General features: G+C 46.4%; 1 protein-coding gene across 1 annotated transcript in view; it reads left to right on the forward strand.

The window, feature by feature from the left end:
* The window catches only part of LOC308082952 (inositol 1,4,5-trisphosphate-gated calcium channel ITPR1-like), a 144,763-nt gene that overhangs the window by 51,748 nt on the left and 71,889 nt on the right, over positions 1-21,126 (forward strand). The window contains exons 15-19 of the mRNA XM_080425032.1: positions 1,868-2,009; positions 3,754-3,915; positions 11,595-11,767; positions 14,633-14,752; positions 16,502-16,696. Coding sequence (XP_080281158.1) covers positions 1,868-2,009; positions 3,754-3,915; positions 11,595-11,767; positions 14,633-14,752; positions 16,502-16,696 — 792 coding nt within the window. The remainder of the gene's footprint in view (positions 1-1,867; positions 2,010-3,753; positions 3,916-11,594; positions 11,768-14,632; positions 14,753-16,501; positions 16,697-21,126) is intronic.

The following is a 21,126-nucleotide window of genomic DNA, read 5'->3' on the forward strand; positions in this document are numbered from 1 at the left end:
GTCAGGTGATAAGAAGCTACGTCCTACCGGGGAAACTCCCCCCTGTCAGGTGACAAGAAGCTACGTCCTACCGGGGAAACTCCCCCCTGTCAGGTGATATGAAGCTACGTCCTACCGGGGAAACTCCCCCCTGTCAGGTGATATGAAGCTACGTCCTACCGGGGAAACTCCCCCCTGTCAGGTGACAAGAAGCTACGTCCTACCAGGGAAACTCCCCCCTGTCAGGTGACAAGAAGCTTCGTCCTACCAGGGAAACTCCCCCCTGTCAGGTGATAAGAAGCTACGTCCTACCGGGGAAACTCTCCCCTGTCAGGTGATAAGAAGCTACGTCCTACCGGGGAACCTCCCCCCTGTCAGGTGATAAGAAGCTACGTCCTACCGGGGAACCTCCCCCCTGTCAGGTGATAAGAAGCTACGTCCTACCGGGGAACCTCCCCCCTGTCAGGTGATAAGAAGCTACGTCCTACCGGGAAACCTCCCCCCTGTCAGGTGATAAGAAGCTACGTCCTACCGGGGACACTCCCCCCTGTCAGGTGATAAGAAGCTACGTCCTACCGGGGAAACTCCCCCCTGTCAGGTGATAAGAAGCTACGTCCTACCGGGGACACTCCCCCCTGTCAGGTGATAAGAAGCTACGTCCTACCGGGGACACTCCCCCCTGTCAGGTGATAAGAAGCTACGTCCTACCGGGGAACCTCCCCCCTGTCAGGTGATAAGAAGCTACGTCCTACCGGGGAACCTCCCCCCTGTCAGGTGATAAGAAGCTACGTCCTACCGGGGAAACTCCCCCCTGTCAGGTGATAAGAAGCTACGTCCTACCGGGGAAACTCCCCCCTGTCAGGTGATAAGAAGCTACGTCCTACCCAAGCCCCCAGAGTTGCTGAGAAACATTGAAGCTGCCACCCCAGCTGGAACTGCAGGCGGGGAGAAATACATGCACGCGCAAAACATACTGAGAGATATTTATATTTATACATATAAATATGTAAACATATTATACATACATACATATGCATTTACATATAAATATGCATATCGATTGTATTTAATAAATATCTCGCGTTCAATCCTTGACACACGGGCTGCCGTAGAACGCAAAAAGGACACTAGTGCGCATGCTCATAACTCTATGGGGATACAAAATCGAACCAATAATTCTACTTCCGGCAGGTTTCCGGGTGCTTCAAAACGCCACTGAGCACATTCATTGAAATGATAGCTGGGGGCGGGGCAATCCGCCCTCTAGTTATATTATACCTCTATGGTCCTACCGGGGAAACTCCCCCCTGTCAGGTGATAAGAAGCTACGTCCTACCAGGGAAACTCCCCCCTGTCAGGTGATAAGAAGCTACGTCCTACCGGGGAAACTCCCCCCTGTCAGGTGATATGAAACTACGTCCTACCGGGGAACCTCCCTCCTGTCAGGTGATAAGAAGCGGCCTGCTCACTCCTCATGCACTGAAGGAAACATGAGCTCAGTTCGGGGCTCTCCCCAGGCTGGCAGAGGGAGAGTAGCGCCCAGGATTACAAGCTTAGGCATTGGCACTGGGTGAAAAAAATGTGTTAAACAAATTGTGGGATAAATATTATTTTTGAAAAAAAGAATTGAGCGTTCGTCTGTGACATGATGAAGAATAGCAGAGCTCAGTGCTGCTTTCTGTGTTTCCCCCGGCGTGTGTGTGTGTGTGTGTGTGTGTGTGTGTGTGTGTGTGTGTGTGTGTGTGTGTGTGTGTGTGTGTGTGTGTGTGTGTGTGTGTGTGTGTGTGTGTGTGTGTGTGTGTGTGTGTGTGTGTGTGTGTGTGTGTGTGTGTGTGTGTGTGTGTGTGTGTGTGTGTGTGTGTGTGTGTGTGTGTGTGTGCTTGTCCAGAGCGGTGACCAAGCTGCTGGAGGACCTGGTCTTCTTCGTGGTGGACATCCCCAACAACGGTCAGGACGTCCTGGAGATCATGGTCAACAAGCCCAACCGAGAGAGACAGAAGCTGATGAGAGAGCAGAACATCCTCAAACAGGTAGGAGAGGGATACACGGTCACAGTTTTTTTTCTGTTCTGGCCCCTCCCACTGATGTCAGGACAGCAGAGACACTGATGTCAGGACAGCAGAGACACTGATGTCAGGACAACAGAGTCACTGATGTCAGGACAGCAGAGACACTGATGTCAGGACAGCAGAGTCACTGATGTCAGGACAGCAGAGACACTGATGTCAGGACAGCAGAGTCACTGATGTCAGGACAGCAGAGACACTGATGTCAGGACAGCAGAGTCACTGATGTCAGGACAGCAGAGTCACTGATGTCAGGACAGCAGAGTCACTGATGTCAGGACAGCAGAGACACTGATGTCAGGACAGCAGAGACACTGATGTCAGGACAGCAGAGACACTGATGTCAGGACAGCAGAGTCACTGATGTCAGGACAGCAGAGTCACTGATGTCAGGACAGCAGAGACACTGATGTCAGGACAGCAGAGACACTGATGTCAGGACAGCAGAGTCACTGATGTCAGGACAGCAGAGTCACTGATGTCAGGACAGCAGAGACACTGATGTCAGGACAGCAGAGTCACTGATGTCAGGACAGCAGAGTCACTGATGTCAGGACAGCAGAGACACTGATGTCAGGACAGCAGAGACACTGATGTCAGGACAGCAGAGACACTGATGTCAGGACAGCAGAGTCACTGATGTCAGGACAGCAGAGACACTGATGTCAGGACAGCAGAGTCACTGATGTCAGGACAGCAGAGACACTGATGTCAGGACAGCAGAGACACTGATGTCAGGACAGCAGAGACACTGATGTCAGGACAGCAGAGTCACTGATGTCAGGACAGCAGAGTCACTGATGTCAGGACAGCAGAGACACTGATGTCAGGACAGCAGAGACACTGATGTCAGGACAGCAGAGACACTGATGTCAGGACAGCAGAGACACTGATGTCAGGACAGCAGAGACACTGATGTCAGGACAGCAGAGTCACTGATGTCAGGACAGCAGAGACACTGATGTCAGGACAGCAGAGTCACTGATGTCAGGACAGAGACACTGATGTCAGGACAGCAGAGTCACTGATGTCAGGACAGCAGAGACACTGATGTCAGGACAGCAGAGACACTGATGTCAGGACAGCAGAGTCACTGATGTCAGGACAGCAGAGTCACTGATGTCAGGACAGAGACACTGATGTCAGGACAGCAGAGTCACTGATGTCAGGACAGCAGAGTCACTGATGTCAGGACAGCAGAGTCACTGCCCATTTTTCGCCGCAGGCTGAAAACCCACCTCTTCAGGAAACACTACCCTGACCCTTCCTCTTAGCCTTGCCTACTTGTTGTCAATTATTTGTACGAGCTCTTGTTTTATTGGATCTTGTTTATTTGATACACTTAGGGACTGGTCGTTATTTAGTTACCGGGGTGGGGGGGGGGTCCAGATGTGATTTAGTTTTTCTTCTTCCCTTCCCCTTGATAAAAGCGTCTGTTAAATGACTGTAATGTAATGAGGGGATCAGTGTCTTGCTCAAGGACACTTTGACACTAACTCTGGGAGAGCCCGGGATCCAACTGGGAACCTCACTCAACCGGCCACTCATACCCCTGAGCCACTTTCATAACGTGTGTGTGTGTGTGTGTGTGTGTGTGTGTGTGTGTGTGTGTGTGTGTGTGTGTGTGTGTGTGTGTGTGTGTGTGTGTGTGTGTGTGTGTGTGTGTGTGTGTGTGTGTGTGTGCGCGCGTGTGTGTGTGTGTGTTCAGATCTTCAAGCTGCTCCAGGCTCCGTTCACGGACAGCGGGGGGGACGGCCCCATGCTGCGATTGGAGGAGCTGGCCGACCAGCGCCACGCCCCCTTCAGACACATCTGCCGCCTGTGTTACCGCGTGTTACGGCACTCCCAGCAAGACTACCGCAAGAACCAGGTAAAATAGCAGATCTACAAGACTACCGCAAGAACCAGGTAAAATAGTAGATCTACAAGACTACCGCAAGAACCAGGTAAAATAGTAGATCTACAAGACTACCGCAAGAACCAGGTAAAATAGTAGATCTACAAGACTACCGCAAGAACCAGGTAAAATAGTAGATCTACAAGACTACCACAAGAACCAGGTAAAATAGTAGATCTATAAGACTACCGCAAGAACCAGGTAAAATAGTAGATCTACAAGACTACCGCAAGAACCAGGTAAAATAGTAGATCTACAAGACTACCGCAAGAACCAGGTAAAATAGTAGATCTACAAGACTACCGCAAGAACCAGGTAAAATAGTAGATATACAAGACTACCGCAAGAACCAGGTAAAATAGTAGATCTACAAGACTACCGCAAGAACCAGGTAAAATAGCAGATCTACAAGACTACCGCAAGAACCAGGTAAAATAGTAGATATACAAGACTACCGCAAGAACCAGGTAAAATAGCAGATCTACAAGACTACCGCAAGAACCAGGTAAAATAGCAGATCTACAAGACTACCGCAAGAACCAGGTAAAATAGTAGATATACAAGACTACCGCAAGAACCAGGTAAAATAGTAGATATACAAGACTACCGCAAGAACCAGGTAAAATAGTAGATCTACAAGACTACCGCAAGAACCAGGTAAAATAGTAGATATACAAGACTACCGCAAGAACCAGGTAAAATAGTAGATCTACAAGACTACCGCAAGAACCAGGTAAAATAGCAGATCTACAAGACTACCGCAAGAACCAGGTAAAATAGCAGATATACAAGACTACCGCAAGAACCAGGTAAAATAGTAGATATACAAGACTACCGCAAGAACCAGGTAAAATAGCAGATATACAAGACTACCGCAAGAACCAGGTAAAATAATAGATCTACAAGACTACCGCAAGAACCAGGTAAAATAGCAGATCTACAAGACTACCGCAAGAACCAGGTAAAATAGTAGATCTATAAGACTACCGCAAGAACCAGGTAAAATAGTAGATCTATAAGACTACCGCAAGAACCAGGTAAAATAGCAGATCTATAAGACTACCGCAAGAACCAGGTAAAATAGTAGATCTATAAGACTACCGCAAGAACCAGGTAAAATAGCAGATCTATAAGACTACCGCAAGAACCAGGTAAAATAGCAGATATACAAGACTACCGCAAGAACCAGGTAAAATAGCAGATCTACAAGACTACCGCAAGAACCAGGTAAAATAGTAGATCTACAAGACTACCACAAGAACCAGGTAAAATAGTAGATCTACAAGACTACCGCAAGAACCAGGTAAAATAGCAGATCTACAAGACTACCGCAAGAACCAGGTAAAATAGTAGATCTACAAGACTACCGCAAGAACCAGGTAAAATAGCAGATCTACAAGACTACCGCAAGAACCAGGTAAAATAGCAGATCTACAAGACTACCGCAAGAACCAGGTAAAATAGTAGATCTACAAGACTACCGCAAGAACTAGGTAAAATAGTAGATCTACAAGACCTGCTTCCATGCGTTGTGATGGTTGTAGATTGTGCGCTACATGGCGCGCAAACCCAGAATAAATCACACTTGACCCTATGACCCATGTGACCGGTAAGGTCAAGCCTACAGTAATGACTAGAACAATGTGTTGCTCAGAGCACAGGTCTCCACCAGGCCAGGTAGCAGCAGTCAATCTTAGCCAATCAGGATGAAATATGAACAATCTGACAGGTCCGTCTTGATGACATGACCATAGAGATAATATGAAAAAAATATATGTTTTTTTAAAACTTGACCTCCTGGTGGCGCTATAACAGGCCAATGTGAAAAGGATGGCATTTCTTCCTCTGCCTGGTGGGAATGTTTGTGCAAAGTTTAACGGCCAGCGGACGCTGCGTGTATGATTTGAGGCATTTTGTTCAAAACGGGCCTCTCCTGTAAACTTTGGAAGCCGATCTTAGCCAATCAGGATGGAATATGAAATATCGGTTAGATCCGTATTGATCACATGACTATAGAGATACTGTGTACCGATGTGCATGATGTTTGCACAAAATCTGTAGGAGTAATATTAAAAAAATGTCAATGCTAGAAGACTTCTACTTCTAGATCCAGTTGCAAATTGCAGAGAGGTGATCTTTTATGTTCGTTTTGAAGGAGGTTAGGGAGTAGTTTTGTGTTCCAGGCTCTTAACAAAAGCCAGCAGTAACAGAACAGTGTGGGTTTGATGGCATCACTGATGTGATTAACATGGTATGGAATGTAAAGATTTTGTCTGGCACACGAAAAATACATTATAATTCAATGTCCTGTTGATCTTTGTCAGGCCAACTCACTTAACCTCATCCAATCTATTCTAAACTCCCCTCCAGATGTACAGGAACAGACATATAATAGTTACAGTGTCTCTCTGTCCCACTCTCTCTCTCTCTCTCTGTCCCACCCTGTTACTTTTGCGTTCACGTGCTGCGTTCACAATGATCGCCCAGTGTTCCCACATCCTGTGGTGGAAAGTACATTTACTCAAGTCCTGTACATTAAGTCCAGTGGTTCTCAAACTTGTTCATGTCAAGGACCACCCAAATTGATATATATTTTGCCACGGACCCCCTAAATGTTTTGTGCCAAGGATCGCCCAAAAGAGAAGATTTATGTAAAATAAAATACACATTTTCCAAACATTCTCAATATTTTTCAAATATCCATAAATAGCAACTTTTGAAAAGCCAACATATAAATGGATAAAGTGGTTAAAATGTATTAAATACATTTGCTGGGGACCCCCTGGAATCCACCAGTCTCTGTAACCGACATCGTTTTATTGTATTGTCTGATAAAGTTTTATCCCCCCAGCAAAAGTAGTTAATACAGCAGTGTGCGCGCGTTCAAAAACATAATCATTTCTGGGGTCCTTGACATAGAAAACGTTTGACAACCACTGTCTCATTCCACCCCTCTTCCCCTCTCACAGCTCTATACTGCAGAGCCCTCTTCCCCTCTCACAGCTCTATACTGCAGACCCCTCTTCCCCTCTCACAGCTCTATACTGCAGACCCCTCTTCCCCTCTCACAGCTCTATACTGCAGACCCCCCTTCCCCTCTCACAGCTCTATACTGCAGACCCCTCTTCTCCTCTCACAGCTCTATACTGCAGACCCCTCTTCCCCTCTCACAGCTCTATACTGCAGACCCCCCTTCCCCTCTCACAGCTCTATACTGCAGACCCCTCTTCCCCTCTCACAGCTCTATACTGCAGACCCCCCTTCCCCTCTCACAGCTCTATACTGCAGACCCCCCTTCCCCTCTCACAGCTCTATACTGCAGACCCCTCTTCTCCTCTCACAGCTCTATACTGCAGACCCCTCTTCTCCTCTCACAGCTCTATACTGCAGACCCCTCTTCCCCTCTCACAGCTCTATAGTGCAGACCCCTCTTCTCCTCTCACAGCTCTATACTGCAGACCCCTCTTCCCCTCTCACAGCTCTATACTGCAGACCCCCCTTCCCCTCTCACAGCTCTATACTGCAGACCCCTCTTCCCCTCTCACAGCTCTATACTGCAGACCCCCCTTCCCCTCTCACAGCTCTATACTGCAGACCCCCCTTCCCCTCTCACAGCTCTATACTGCAGACCCCTCTTCTCCTCTCACAGCTCTATACTGCAGACCCCTCTTCTCCTCTCACAGCTCTATACTGCAGACCCCTCTTCCCCTCTCACAGCTCTATACTGCAGACCCCTCTTCCCCTCTCACAGCTCTATACTGCAGACCCCTCTTCCCCTCTCACAGCTCTATAGTGCAGACCCCTCTTCTCCTCTCACAGCTCTATACTGCAGACCCCTCTTCCCCTCTCACAGCTCTATACTGCAGACCCCTCTTCCCCTCTCACAGCTCTATACTGCAGACCCCTCTTCCCCTCTCACAGCTCTATACTGCAGACCCCTCTTCCCCTCTCACAGCTCTATACTGCAGACCCCCCTTCCCCTCTCACAGCTCTATACTGCAGACCCCCCTTCCCCTCTCACAGCTCTATACTGCAGACCCCTCTTCCCCTCTCACAGCTCTATACTGCAGACCCCCCTTCCCCTCTCACAGCTCTATACTGCAGACCCCCCTTCCCCTCTCACAGCTCTATACTGCAGACCCCTCTTCTCCTCTCACAGCTCTATACTGCAGACCCCTCTTCTCCTCTCACAGCTCTATACTGCAGACCCCTCTTCCCCTCTCACAGCTCTATAGTGCAGACCCCTCTTCTCCTCTCACAGCTCTATACTGCAGACCCCTCTTCCCCTCTCACAGCTCTATACTGCAGACCCCCCTTCCCCTCTCACAGCTCTATACTGCAGACCCCTCTTCCCCTCTCACAGCTCTATACTGCAGACCCCCCTTCCCCTCTCACAGCTCTATACTGCAGACCCCCCTTCCCCTCTCACAGCTCTATACTGCAGACCCCTCTTCTCCTCTCACAGCTCTATACTGCAGACCCCTCTTCCCCTCTCACAGCTCTATACTGCAGACCCCTCTTCCCCTCTCACAGCTCTATACTGCAGACCCCTCTTCCCCTCTCACAGCTCTATAGTGCAGACCCCTCTTCTCCTCTCACAGCTCTATACTGCAGACCCCTCTTCCCCTCTCACAGCTCTATACTGCAGACCCCTCTTCCCCTCTCACAGCTCTATACTGCAGACCCCTCTTCCCCTCTCACAGCTCTATACTGCAGACCCCTCTTCCCCTCTCACAGCTCTATACTGCAGACCCCCCTTCCCCTCTCACAGCTCTATACTGCAGACCCCTCTTCTCCTCTCACAGCTCTATACTGCAGACCCCTCTTCCCCTCTCACAGCTCTATACTGCAGACCCCCCTTCCCCTCTCACAGCTCTATACTGCAGACCCCTCTTCTCCTCTCACAGCTCTATACTGCAGACCCCTCTTCCCCTCTCACAGCTCTATACTGCAGACCCCCCTTCCCCTCTCACAGCTCTATACTGCAGACCCCTCTTCTCCTCTCACAGCTCTATACTGCAGACCCCCCTTCCCCTCTCACAGCTCTATACTGCAGACCCCTCTTCTCCTCTCACAGCTCTATACTGCAGACCCCCCTTCCCCTCTCACAGCTCTATACTGCAGACCCCTCTTCTCCTCTCACAGCTCTATACTGCAGACCCCCCTTCCCCTCTCACAGCTCTATACTGCAGACCCCTCTTCTCCTCTCACAGCTCTATACTGCAGACCCCCCTTCCCCTCTCACAGCTCTATACTGCAGACCCCCCTTCCCCTCTCACAGCTCTATACTGCAGACCCCTCTTCTCCTCTCACAGCTCTATACTGCAGACCCCTCTTCCCCTCTCACAGCTCTATACTGCAGACCCCTCTTCCCCTCTCACAGCTCTATACTGCAGACCACTCTTCCCCTCTCACAGCTCTATACTGCAGACCCCTCTGACAGATTACGGTAAAGAATAAGGTTGTGGATACAAGCGGCCGGAATGAGTTTTCTCAGACGGGTGGCCGGGCCTCTCCCTTAGAGAGAGGCTGAGAAGTTCAGTTACCTGAGAGAGACTCCTTCACTTGGAGAGGAGCCATCTTAGGTGGTTTGGGCATCTAGTACGGATGACCTCCCGAGAGTCTCCCTAGGGGAACTGTTGCCCCCGCGACCCGACTCCGGATAAGTGGTTGAAGATGGACGTAGATCGCGGTGTAATTGCTGGAGTCGTAGCTTCGTTACAGTCGACGAGGAAATAGGGATGAGTCCGACTATTCGAATAGTCGTTTGTAGGATAAAAATCGAATATAAAAAAAAAAAGGTTCTGTTGCAAAGGCTATATTGTTTATTTCACCACGTCTTTAATAGTTTAGTTACAATAATATAAAAGATGTACATGCTACTGTCTTTGTTAATTTCTGAAAATCAGTTTATAGGCCAATGCAATGCTGTTATTGTAACCTATGAGTCATTTGATGAAAATCCCCACAACAATTTCACCCAGACAAATCCCAGTCCAAAAAAAAAAAAAAAATGTATTTTTTAATTTGTTTAATTTAAAAAAAATTAATAGAAAAATGGGCGTGGTCGAATATTTGAATAGTCGGTAAGAATAGAATTTTAGTAATCGATTTTCATTTTGGTCACTTTTACACATCCCTACGAGGAAACAACGCGGTCGTTTCTCCTGATCACAGATGCCTGGTCAGAGAGCTCTTCTGATTGGCTTGACTAGCGTAATTCTCCCTCCATTATCAACCAATTAATGAACCAATTAGAGTAATAACTCTGTGAGTCTCACTTCATGGAGGGTCGCTGCCTCTTAGAGGATATCCTCTCTGTCGGCTGGAAACCTCATGCGTCTAAAACTGTTACTGTTCAGGATTCAAATAAAAACAAACATCTAAAGTAGCAGTTCTGCTTCTTTTGATGCGTCTTTGTGAAGCTGTAGTGTGATCAAGTAAGGGGTTAATTTAGGAAACAACACAACAAGTTAACATATGGAGATAAGAGGTTTCTGCCTGACAACAACGATATTCAATGGGTTAACTCCACACGTTTGTTAGTGATCTAATAAACAGATCTAATAAACAGATCTAATAAACAGATCTAATAAACAGATGTAATAAACAGATGTAATAAACAGATCTAATAAACAGATCTAATAAACAGGGAACCCTTTCAACAGCAGTTGTCTGCTGTTTAGGTATTATGGACAACTTATTATAACAATTACGTTTATTTTCTTTAATGATGATGAGAATCCTGAGTGGCTCCTTGTGTTTAGCACATGTTGCTGAAGTCAAGAGTTTAGTAAAAAAAACTACTAAACACTAAAACTAGATGAACTGAAAAACACCCCAAAAAAACTAGACTTTAGGAGAAGAAAAAAAAGGGTAACTAAAACAATAGTGTGTGTTTTACAGAACTACCTATAATACAGTGAAAGCATACAGGAACGTTGGTCAAATTTCACAAGCGTGAGAAGCACGTGCACACGTATGGAGATCCACATGCACTGATGCAAGACACAACAGTGTGTTGGCAGTGCAACATGTGTGTGAGGGCCGTGGCCAGTACTCTAGAAGTGCAGAATCTCTACCTATTTATTAAAATAACTGAATCAAAAACTGAAACTAACAAGAACAAAAGAAGAAATGCTACCTTGTTTATTTTCGAACAATCAAAACTGTACAGAAACTTGCAACCCCACTCCTGAATCTGACTGGACATTAACCACTAAAATGTAAACAAAAAAATGAAATGAAATAATTTAAAGGTTAAGGAAATACATCCAAACCAATAAAAACCTAATGTGTTGTTTCTCTGTGTGTATCAGTAGTACATCTAATGTGTTGTTTCTCTGTGTGTATCAGTAGTACATCTAATGTGTTGTTTCTCTGTGTGTATCAGGAGTACATCTAATGTGTTGTTTCTCTGTGTGTATCAGTAGTACATCTAATGTGTTGTTTCTCTGTGTGTATCAGTAGTACATCTAATGTGTTGTTTCTCTGTGTGTATCAGGAGTACATCTAATGTGTTGTTTCTCTGTGTGTATCAGGAGTACATCTAATGTGTTGTTTCTCTGTGTGTATCAGTAGTATATCTAATGTGTTGTTTCTCTGTGTGTATCAGGAGTATATCTAATGTGTTGTTTCTCTGTGTGTATCAGGAGTACATCGCCAAGCAGTTCCGCTTCATGCAGAAGCAGATCGGTTACGATGTTCTGGCTGAGGACACCATCACGGCTCTGCTGCACAACAACCGCAAGCTGCTGGAGAAGCACATCACTGCTGCCGAGATAGACACCTTCGTTAGCCTGGTCCGCAAGAACCGAGAACCCAGGTAACACATAGACACCTTCGTTAGCCTGGTCCGCAAGAACCTAGAACCCAGGTAACACATAGACACCTTCGTTAGCCTGGTCCGCAAGAACCGAGAACCCAGGTAACAAATAGGCACCTTCGTTAGCCTGGTCCGCAAGAACCGAGAACCCAGGTAACAAATAGACACCTTCGTTAGCCTGGTCCGCAAGAACCGAGAACCCAGGTAACACATAGACACCTTCGTTAGCCTGGTCCGCAAGAACCGAGAACCCAGGTAACAAATAGACACCTTCGTTAGCCTGGTCCGCAAGAACCGAGAACCCAGGTAACAAATAGACACCTTTGTTAGCCTGGTCCGCAAGAACCGAGAACCCAGGTAATATATAGACACCTTCGTTAGCCTGGTCCACAATAACCGAGAACCCAGGTAACATATAGACACCTTTGTTAGCCTGGTCCACAAGAACCTTGAACCCAGGTATACACACCTTCGTTAGCCTGGTCCACAAGAACCTAGAACCCAGGTATACACACCTTCGTTAGCCTGGTCTGCAAGAACCTAGAACCCAGGTAATATTGCAGGGGTGATGCAACTTTGATGATGTAGAGGGTCGAAAAAATACCTCGAAAAAGTTAGTGACACCCACAGCCACGAAACTAGAGGGAGCGTAAACAACAATCTGGTACCACCCACCCATAAAACAAACATGGGCAAATTCTCCTTCTATAGCACAGCCACCAAGGAATGGAATAGTCTAACTAAACCCCATCCCTCAAAAAATGCAGTTCGCTGGGCTCATTCAAAACAGCCCTAAAAACCCATCTTTCTGGAGGCCGAAAGAGGAGCTAGTACCAGTTTCCCTGTAGACAGACGACCTACCCTCCCCCTCCTCTTTTTTGTACATATTTTTGTACATATTTTGTATTTCCTCATGCTTCTTTTGTATATAATTTTTATTTTTCCATGCTTCCCCCCTCCCTTTTTTTGTACATATATTTTTTAAATGCTTTTTTTGTACATAGTGGTATTTTTTCTGTATTATCTGTATTTTCATGTTGATTTTTGAACTGTTTGGTTGCTACTATATATGTCTATGAAATTAACTCAAGGACCCCAACGGAAACAAGTCCGCAAGGACTTTTTTGGCGGACCTTTTAGACAAAAGCATTATAAATGTAACTGTGTTGTTTTACATTCTTTTGCCTAATACAAATTTCAATCAAATCAATCAAACCACTATATTCCACACTCACTCCAGGGGACACATTGCATATACTGTCAGGCAGACACGTCTTACCTCCGTGTTTTTACTTTTTTCTTAAATTAAGGCTTGTACTTCGCCATTCTATGTCACACAAAAGTAGCAAAAATAGATCTACAAGCTCAAAACGCGTTGCAGTGTGACACGTGTTGAGCTTGTAGATCTGCTATCTTTGCTATATTTGAATTAGAATCCAGATTTATTTTCTGTTGCTATTTTTGAATTGGAATCCTGAAAAGTTTTTTTTTTTTTACTTAACTTAAATGTCTATTCTGATTCTGATTAACCTGCGGGCCGCATTAAGTGAAGTTGGGGGCCGCATGTGGCCCCCGGACCGCCAGCTGCCCATGTACGTAGTAGACACCTTCGGTCCGCAAGAACGGAGAACCGTTTTCCTCTATGCAATTTTAATATAGGATAACATAATCAAGATCCTAACATAGTGTAGCTTTTGTAACACATGACTTACATTAAGTTCTAATGATCCATGGAATGTGGATGTGTGTGTGTGTGTGTGTGTGTGTGTGTGTGTGTGTGTGTGTGTGTGTGTGTGTGTGTGTGTGTGTGTGTGTGTGTGTGTGTGTGTGTGTGTGTGTGTGTGTGTGTGTGTGTGTGTGTGTGTGTGTGTGCGCGCGTGCGTGCGTGTTTTAATGTAAGTCTGGTGCAAGTTTTAACGTTCAGAATGTTTAATGTGAGTCTGCTGAATGTTTTTAATGTAAGTCTGGTGCATGGTGCTTTATTTAAGTCTGATTAAATGAATGAACGCATCGTGCCCCGCTGGAATGTTCTGCTCATTGGACACGCTAATCACACGTGTAAAAAGAGAACATTGTTTGAAGATATGTATAGATATGTATAGATATATGGTGCATCGTACGTGTAATTGAATTCTGCCGGCAGATTTAATTGATGGTAGAATCCTGGTTGGTTTTATGTGTGGTTCTCACGCACGTTGACGTTTGGTTAACAAGGGGCGTCGTCTGGGGTCTCAGCCAGATCGTAGTGTTCACATTTAGCCTTAAATTCACTTATTTTATGCATGTTGTGACTCTGAACATTTTTAGTTTTCTGTAGATTAATCTGATTTAAGGTCAAACACTGACACTCATCTCAACCCATGCCCCGTCCATCTGCATGTGACATGCTATAGATCTGGGGTTCTCAAAGTGGGTTCCTACAAGCTTGTAGATCGGCTATTTCTGGTGAATGTTCCTCCCAGAAAAGTGTGACATTATTTTCAATCTGTCCACATGGAAACGGATATTCTCTCAAATCGTCCTTGTGACGTACTTATCTTAAACTATCTGTGGGGGAAATATTTACATATTTATACATATTTATGTACCATAATATGACATAGAAGTAAGGTGCTATAAAGTAACAATGCCAGGGGTGGCGTGGATGAAAAACATATTTTTTTTACAGGGGTGACCTGACACAAAACAATTAGATAGATAGCTCTGTGTGTTCTTGTCTGCAACCATACATCTATTAACCACTTTCAACAAATATCCCCCCCCCCACCCAAATAGATAAATAGCAACAACACCACGTTGTAGGCTTGTAGATCCACTTGTAGAAGCTGTATTTGTTCTGAAATGAGGCCCTTGTGTTCCCTATAGGTTCCTGGACTACCTGTCAGACCTGTGTGTCTCCATGAACAAGTCCATCCCAGTGACCCAGGAGCTGATCTGTAACGCTGTGCTGGACCCGGCTAATGGAGACATCCTCATAGAGACCAAGTCAGTCACTTCTATTACCCAGCATGTTAACCCATTCAGACCTGGAACACATCTGTGTCAGATCTACAAGCTCATAGAGTGGCACTCTGTGCCGCTGAATGGGATCGTGGAAAATGTGTGCAGATCTTTGAATATATATGTAAAACATTTAAAACATTTTTTTTTTTACTCTGACCTGTGCTTCTGGGGGGTCCCCGGAACAACATATTTTGAGATGGGGGTCTTTATATCATTGTGGGGGTCCTTGCCATGAAAACACTGTTAGGATTTAGAAGACATTATAGTAGAATCCCCCAGATGTAAAGATTTGAGTTAACATGGACAACAACATCCAACATTAATGTTGAATGGTGTTGTCCCTGTGTGCAGACTGGTGCTGTAAGGGTTAATGTTGGATTCTGTCCCTGTGCTGTAAGGGTTAATGTTGGATGCTGTCCCTGTGCTGTAAGGGTTAACACATCGACCGCCAGAGGTTAATCTCATAATGTACTCACCAGTGCCAAGGTGTTTTTTTTTTTTTTTTTTTTTTTTCATGTCGCCATAGATCTTGTTAAAATCCTTAAGATTGAGCCGTACACGGTCTGTTTACATCCGCGACATCCCACTGTATCTCCCAGTGAAAACCACGTGTCAAACGGGGCATCCATGTTGTAGTTAGAGCGGATTACGTTAAACAGTGAAATGCGAGGAGAAAAAACTACAGGAAGAGAATTGAGTTTCAGTTTCGTCTGTAGAACACGTGATCGTCAAAACCGGATCCCAAATAATTCCGTTTCCGGTCATCGAACCGGAAACGGAAGTGGATAAAAAAAATTCCGAAAGTGCACCCGGAAATTTTTAGCGCGAAAAGACCGTGGACCGTAGGGCTACGGTCTCGGCGCTTAACAGTTGGATTTAACGGACCGTAGGACTACGTTCTTGGCGGTTAATGTGTTAATGTTGGATGCTGTCCCTGTGCTGTAAGGGTTAATGTTGGATGCTGTCCCTGTGCTGTAAGGGTTAATGTTGGATGCTGTCCCTGTGCTGTAAGGGTTAATGTTGGATGCTGTCCCTGTGCTGTAAGGGTTAATGTTGGATGATGTCCCTGTGTCCAGAGGGTTAATGTTGGATGATGTCCGTGTGTCCAGAGGGTTAATGTTGGATGATGTCCTTGTGTCCAGAGGGTAAATGTTGGATGATGTCCTTGTGTCCAGAGGGTTAATGTTGGATGATGTCCTTGTGTCCAGAGGGTTAATGTTGGATGATGTCCTTGTGTTCAGAGTAATGTTGGATGCTGTCCCTGTGTCAGAGGGTTAATGTTGGATGATGTCCTTGTGTCCAGAGGCTAAATGTTGGATGATGTCCTTGTGTCCAGAGGGTTAATGTTGGATGCTGTCCTTGTGTCCAGAGGGTTAATGTTGGATGCTGTCCTTGTGTCCAGAGGGTTAATGTTGGATGCTGTCCTTGTGTCCAGAGGGTTAATGTTGGATGATGTCCCTGTGTCAGAGGGTTAATGTTGGATGATGTCCTTGTGTCCAGAGGGTAAATGTTGGATGATGTCCTTGTGTCCAGAGGGTTAATGTTGGATGCTGTCCTTGTGTCCAGAAGTTTAATGTTGGATGCTGTCCTTGTGTCCAGAGGGTAAATGTTGGATGATGTCCTTGTGTCCAGAGGGTTAATGTTGGATGATGTCCTTGTGTCCAGAGGGTAAATGTTGGATGATGTCCTTGTGTCCAGAGGGTTAATGTTGGATGCTGTCCTTGTGTCCAGGCTGGTGCTGTCCAGGTTTGAGATCGAGGGAGCGTCCATCGGGGAGAACTCTGTGGAGTCTGAGGAGGACGAGGAGGAGGTGTGGCTCTTCTGGAAGGACAGCAACAAGGAGATCAGATCAAAGAGCATCAGGGAGCTGGCCCAGGACGCCAAGGAGGGACAGAAGGAGGACCAGGAGGTCATCAGCTACTACAGGTAAACCCCACATGCACCTCCTCTGGTCACATGCACCTCCTATTGTCACATGCACCTCTTCTGGTCACATGCAACTCCTATGGTCACATGCACCTCCTATTGTCACATGCACCTCCTCTGGTCACATGCACCTCCTATTGTCACATGCACCTCTTCTGGTCACATGCAACTCCTATGGTCACATGCACCTCCTATTGTCACATGCACCTCCTCTGGTCACATGCACCTCCTCTGGTCACATGCACCTCCTATGGTCACATGTACCTCCTATGGTCACATGCACCTCCTCTGGTCACATGCACCTCCTATGGTCACATGCACCTCCTCTGGTCACATGCACCTCCTCTGGTCACATGCACCTCCTATGGTCACATGTACCTCCTCTGGTCACATGCACCTCCTCTGGTCACATGCACCTCCTCCTCTGGTCACATGCACCTCCTCCTCTGGTCACATGCACCTCCTTTGGTCACATGCACCTCCTATGGTCACATGCACCTCCTATGGTCACATGCACCTCCTCACATGCATCTCCATAACGGACCAAATGTCCACACAAGTATACACACTATTATAGAAATATTAATATTCCATCCGGGTGAAGTTTTAGATCATTTATTAGGAAGATTTCAGCAGAGCAAACAGCATACAGATCAGACAGAGCTCTGGCCTCCTGGCCTGACCCTGGGCCCCGTAGGGCAGAAGCCTCTCGAACCTCATCTAACACAGTTCTTAATAGTCCACATTGTACCAAAGATGCTATTCTAAATGGTCATATAAGGTATGTACTAAGATAAGAGCGACACAAACATAGGTACACACATACAAATAGCAATGACCATTCAGCCCAGCTGTTAGATTGACAGCTGTAGCTGAGTTAGAATCAGCACATTCATATGAAGAATGGTTGACTAATGAATTAATAATAATAATAAATTGCATTTTTATAGCGCTTTTCCAAGTGCTTAAAGCAATGGTTCATTCATTCATACAGGGGGGGGGGCATTGGGAGGTGGAGCGGCGAACAGACTAAAGACCCCTGCTGTGAGTTTAAACCTCCTTGGTTCAGATAAAGTTAGATAGTACAGAAATGATAGAAGAACAGGTTGGCATTCTAAAATATCCATTACAACACACACACACACACACACACACACACACACACACACACACACACATACGCACGCACACACACACACACATATACGCACACACACATATACGCACGCACGCACGCACGCACGCACGCACGCACGCACACACGCACACACGCTCTTATTAGAATTATATAAAAATAATAATACACATTTTTGTTAACTGAAATAAAAAATAAATATCAGTGTGCGGAGCCGCAGACTTCAATGGTACGTGCGTGTGTGTGTGTGTGTGTGTGTGTGTGTGTGTGTGTGTGTGTGTGTGTGTGTGTGTGTGTGTGTGTGTGTGTGTGTGTGTGTGTGTGTGTGTGTGTGTGTGTGTGTGTGTGTGTGACTGTGTGACTCTGCACTCATCTGTTGTGTGTCCTCTGTTGTTGCATCGCGTTTGTCATTTATTAAATATGTAGCCGTGTGCATGACCACAATAATGTAATAGTATAGTATACAGCCTGCCCTGTATTGTAGGCTATGTGAACCTCTAGTCTAGAAAATGCCCTGTCTTTGGCTTGTAGAACTGTAATTTAGGCATTTTTTGTTGAATCTGGTCCCTTTCTAATCCATATTACAAGAAATAAATAAAACAAACACTAAAACTAATAAAAACTCAACTAAAACATTGTAATACAAAGAAATGCAAAAATAAACTAAAGTAGTAAACACAAATTAAATCTGAACTGAAATTGGAAACAAAAAGTTAAAACAAAGTCCGAACTCTATAGAAGGTGCAGCACAGCCTCACAAACCACACTATTACTGTCACAGGTGTGACATCACTATAATAACCCTGTTACTGACTGAGCTACCCGGGAGTCACATCTACACATCTACACATCTACACATCTACACATCTCCAGCTATAGACCGTATTCACACGGCGGCCATTTTGGAATTTAACAAGTGTCACCCCGTTGCCGTGGCAACCGGGGTGACACTTCATTGACTTAATAGCAACATGGCCTCCGTGTGAATATGGTCTATTATATCATCTTCATCTCTCCTTATCTGCACGCTGAGCAAGACCTAGTAGCCGCTCGAGTGTCTGAACGGTAGCACCGCCCAAGGAAATGACGTTGACACTTTGGGTGTGTTCGAAAATACAGCACTGAGCGCACTGGCCAATACAAACTAATAGGCGAGTGTGCTCCGGTGCGTAATTTCCGAACGCACCCATAACAAACCTGTTTACATTCTCTGTGAATGAAATGTGTTGTGATTGGTCGAAAAAGATTGTTGTTGAAATACATACGACGGAAGTCCCGCCTCCTATAGAAGCTTTGCATCAGGATGTGATCTCCAGGCTTTTCTCCTGGAAGATGACGGTGTCTGAGGGCCAGGCTGTGGACCTAGTAGATCTCCTCATCGTGTAAGAGACATTCTTAGATATGACAGACCAGACCAATGGTCAGTTTATTGAAGAGAAGAGCCATGCAGAAGCAGACGGTCCGGAGTCCGGACCTGGCTGGGTTCTTACAGCCCATTTGAGCCGTTACACAATCAACTGGATCTTGTGTTATAAAGTCATGTGACCTCAGTACATCTTATTCGGGGAAGCACATCATTAAATATGTCAACACGTGACAGAGTGATATCAGCAGATGGAGAAGCTTAAGTCCAACTAGCCTTCTCCAGAGCGTCTGATATCTGGTCTAGAGGGGTGGATTCAAAATCTCTGGAGAAATCATCCGTGGGCTCCTATTGGTTCACCGATCTGTGCGCTCCGCCCCGCGCCCCTCCTCCTCCTCCTCCCCCAATGTGCAGCATTGAGAGCCCTGACGTCACAACGTTTGGAGCGACGCCCACTGCACTCTGGTTGGTTGGGGAAATGAAAGGTTGACTCCCACTTCCTATGCCAGAAATGTCAACGGCTTGGTCCAGATCGAGGCTTAAGTCAAAGCTCAGTTAACGTTTGGCACAGAAAGGACTTCATCTGAAGACCCTCTGACTATCTCTTCTGCTGCTGCTGCCCTTTCCTGTCAGTGACTTATGGCTGAGGAGGCAGACACTCTGTTTCCTTTCCTTTTAGCTAGTTCTGCCTTTGGTACATTATTGATACATACATTGATACCTATAGATCATGTGTTTAACCACTTTACAATCTCTCTCTACCTGAGGGCCAGCGTGTGGACCTAGTAGATCTCCTCATGTCTCTCTACCTGAGGGCCAGTGTGTGGACCTAGTAGATCTCCTCATGTCTCTACCTGAGGGCCAGTGTGTGGACCTAGTAGATCTCCTCATGTCTCTCTACCTGAGGGCCAGTGTGCAGACCTAGTAGATCTCCTCATGTCTCTACCTGAGGGCCAGTGTGTAGACCTAGTAGATCTCCTCATGTCTCTCTACCTGAGGGCCAGTGTGCAGACCTAGTAGATCTCCTCATGTCTCTACCTGAGGGCCAGCGTGTAGACCTAGTAGATCTCCTCATGTCTCTCTACCTGAGGGCCAGTTAGCAGACCTAGTAGATCTCCTCATGTCTCTACCTGAGGGCCAGCGTGTGGACCTAGTAGATCTCCTCATGTCTCTCTACCTGAGGGCCAGCGTGTAGACCTAGTAGATCTCCTCATGTCTCTCTACCTGAGGGCCAGTGTGCAGACCTAGTAGATCTCCTCATGTCTCTACCTGAGGGCCAGCGTGTAGACCTAGTAGATCTCCTCATGTCTCTACCTGAGGGCCAGTGTGTAGACCTAGTAGATCTCCTCATGTCTCTACCTGAGGGCCAGTGTGTAGACCTAGTAGATCTCCTCATGTCTCTCTACCTGAGGGCCAGTGTGTGGACCTAGTAGATCTCCTCATGTCTCTCTACCTGAGGGCCAGTGTGTGGACCTAGTAGATCTCCTCATGTCTCTACCTGAGGGCCAGCGTGTAGACCTGGTAGATCTCCTCATGTCTCTACCTGAGGGCCAGTGTGTAGACCTAGTAGATCTCCTCATGTCTCTCTACCTGAGGGCCAGTGTGCAGACCTAGTAGATCTCCTCATGTCTCTACCTGAGGGCCAGTGTGTAGACCTAGTAGATCTCCTCATGTCTCTACCTGAGGGCCAGTGTGTAGACCTAGTAGATCTCCTCATGTCTCTCTACCTGAGGGCCAGTGTGTGGACCTAGTAGATCTCCTCATGTCTCTCTACCTGAGGGCCAGTGTGTGGACCTAGTAGATCTCCTCATGTGTCTCTACCTGAGGGCCAGTGTGTGGACCTAGTAGATCTCCTCATGTCTCTACCTGAGGGCCAGTGTGTAGACCTAGTAGATCTCCTCATGTCTCTCTCTCTACCCGAGGGCCAGCGTG

The sequence above is a fragment of the Gymnoscopelus braueri genome (assembly GCF_963280865.1).
Source record: "Gymnoscopelus braueri genome assembly, chromosome: 3".
Classification (NCBI taxonomy): domain Eukaryota; kingdom Metazoa; phylum Chordata; class Actinopteri; order Myctophiformes; family Myctophidae; genus Gymnoscopelus; species Gymnoscopelus braueri.